The sequence below is a fragment of the Rhagoletis zephyria genome, unplaced genomic scaffold (genome assembly GCF_001687245.7).
Source record: "Rhagoletis zephyria isolate East Lansing unplaced genomic scaffold, Rhagoletis_zephyria_1.1 Rzeph_scaffold_01997, whole genome shotgun sequence".
In the NCBI taxonomy this organism is placed as follows: domain Eukaryota; kingdom Metazoa; phylum Arthropoda; class Insecta; order Diptera; family Tephritidae; genus Rhagoletis; species Rhagoletis zephyria.
The window spans coordinates 68,858-70,758 of NW_016159081.1; the positions used below are offsets into that span (position 1 = coordinate 68,858).

A 1,901-nucleotide genomic window follows, 5' to 3' on the forward strand; every position below is an offset into this window, starting at 1 on the left:
TTTACAGATTTCTAAAAGAATCGTAACAAATTTCCGACACTCTTAAAGATTTGGGGAGCATTTGTTTGCAGGGTATATATATACGTATATGTGTATGTATACGCGGCTATGTAAATAAAGCAAAACAGACGATAATTTGACACAAGCGTGCTCATAAGAAGAAGCACAGCTTCTATCCCTATCACCTGTAATTGATGCGCCTTGGTACCGTCTATTTTCAGCCAGCTATATACTATACATGGTATGATCGACCACAAAGTTTTGCCATTAGTTTATATATTGGCCCCAAAGAAGACCAAGAAGCTATACGTCAAAATCCTGCAGAAATTGAAAGAGCAAAAGCCAGAACTAAATCCGGATGTAGTTGTCACTGATTTTGAATTGGGTTTTGTAAATGCAGTTGAGGGCCAGTTTCCAGACATATCAGTGCAAGGTTGTTACTTTCATTTTACTCAGTGTCTCATAAGCTGCTTACAGACTTGTGGACTGAAGAAACGTTATGGCGAAGATGAAAAATTTGCCTTACACATCAAGATGTTAATGGCTCTGGCTTACGTATATCACGAGGATGTAGTGAAGGTGTATCAGGAGCTAGTTGCAAGTAGCTATTATCGTAAACATTCAGCAGATCTTTCTACAGTCCTTATTTATATGACAGAAAACTGGATCGGTTATGAACACCGAGGAACTTGGCGTCAACCTCGTTTCCCAATTTATCTTTGGAATGTTTACTCAGCAGTACTGAATCAATTGGCACGAACCAATAATGCAGAAGAGGGCTGGCATAATGCTTTCAATAGGCGTGTGTCAGCCGCTCATGCCTCTATTGGGAAATTCATTGTAGCACTACAGGCAGAACAACAACTGACCCAAGTAATGTTGGATCAGCATATGGCTGGAAGATCGATTGCATCGAAGAAGCGTAAAACTTATCGAGATCTAGATACTAGACTAGAAAATGTAGTGGCAAGGTATGAATCTGAGGGTAACTAATGCAGTATTTGAAAGCTGTTGCATATAATCTTTCTTCATAAATATATGTTGTTTAGCGTAATAGATGAATTAAAATCAATGTTATAAAATAAAGTGCAAAGCATATTATTGCGTGTTATTATTCAACTGAGTTATATATATATATGTGTATGATATTTACGAGTGTGCGAACGCCTTTCTGCGTAGGCGGCCTTGGGCCGCGTTTAGGGATTATCACCCTCACAAAGTATAATTCTCTTTCTGTTTTGCGAAGAAAAGGGGCTGAACATCTTTTGCAGAGAACACCTTTCTGCGTAGGCGGCCTTGGGCCGCGTTTAGGGATTATCACCCTCACAAAGTATAATTCTCTTTCTGTTTTGCGAAGACAAGGGGCTGAACACCTTTTGCAGAGAACACCTTTCTGCGTAGGCGGCCTTCGGCCACAATTAGGGATTATAACCTCACAAAGTAGAATTATCTTTCTGCTTTGCGAAGACAAGGGACTGAACACCTTTTGCAGAGAACACCTTCCCGCGTAGGCGGCCTTCGGCCGCAATTAGGGATTATAACCCTCACAAAGTAGAATTCTCTTTCTGTTTTGCGAAGACAAGGGGCTGAACACCTTTTGCAGAGAACACCTTCCCGCGTAGGCGGCCTTCGGCCGCAATTAGGGATTATAACCCTCACAAAGTAGAATTCTCTTTCTGTTTTGCGAAGACAAGGGGCTGAACACCTTTTGCAGAGAACACCTCTCGGCGTTATTTTTGTTTATGTTATTTTTGGTTGTGTTATTTTTGTTTGTGTTATTTTTGTTTGTGTTATTTTTGTTTGTGTTATTTTTGTCAGTGTTATTTTTATTTGTGTTATTTTCTAGTGTTATTTTTGTTTGTGTTGTGGTGACGTGTTACCGGTCGTCACTGTCTGTTGTT

The 1,901-nt window shown here is 40.0% G+C and overlaps 1 protein-coding gene across 1 annotated transcript; it reads left to right on the forward strand.

The window, feature by feature from the left end:
* Window positions 1-243: 243 nt before the first annotated feature.
* Window positions 244-993, forward strand: LOC108365774 (uncharacterized). The gene has a single exon (XM_017619920.1). The coding sequence runs from the start codon at window positions 244-246 to the stop codon at window positions 991-993; it is 750 nt and encodes a 249-aa protein (XP_017475409.1).
* The last annotated feature ends 908 nt before the right edge of the window (window positions 994-1,901 follow it).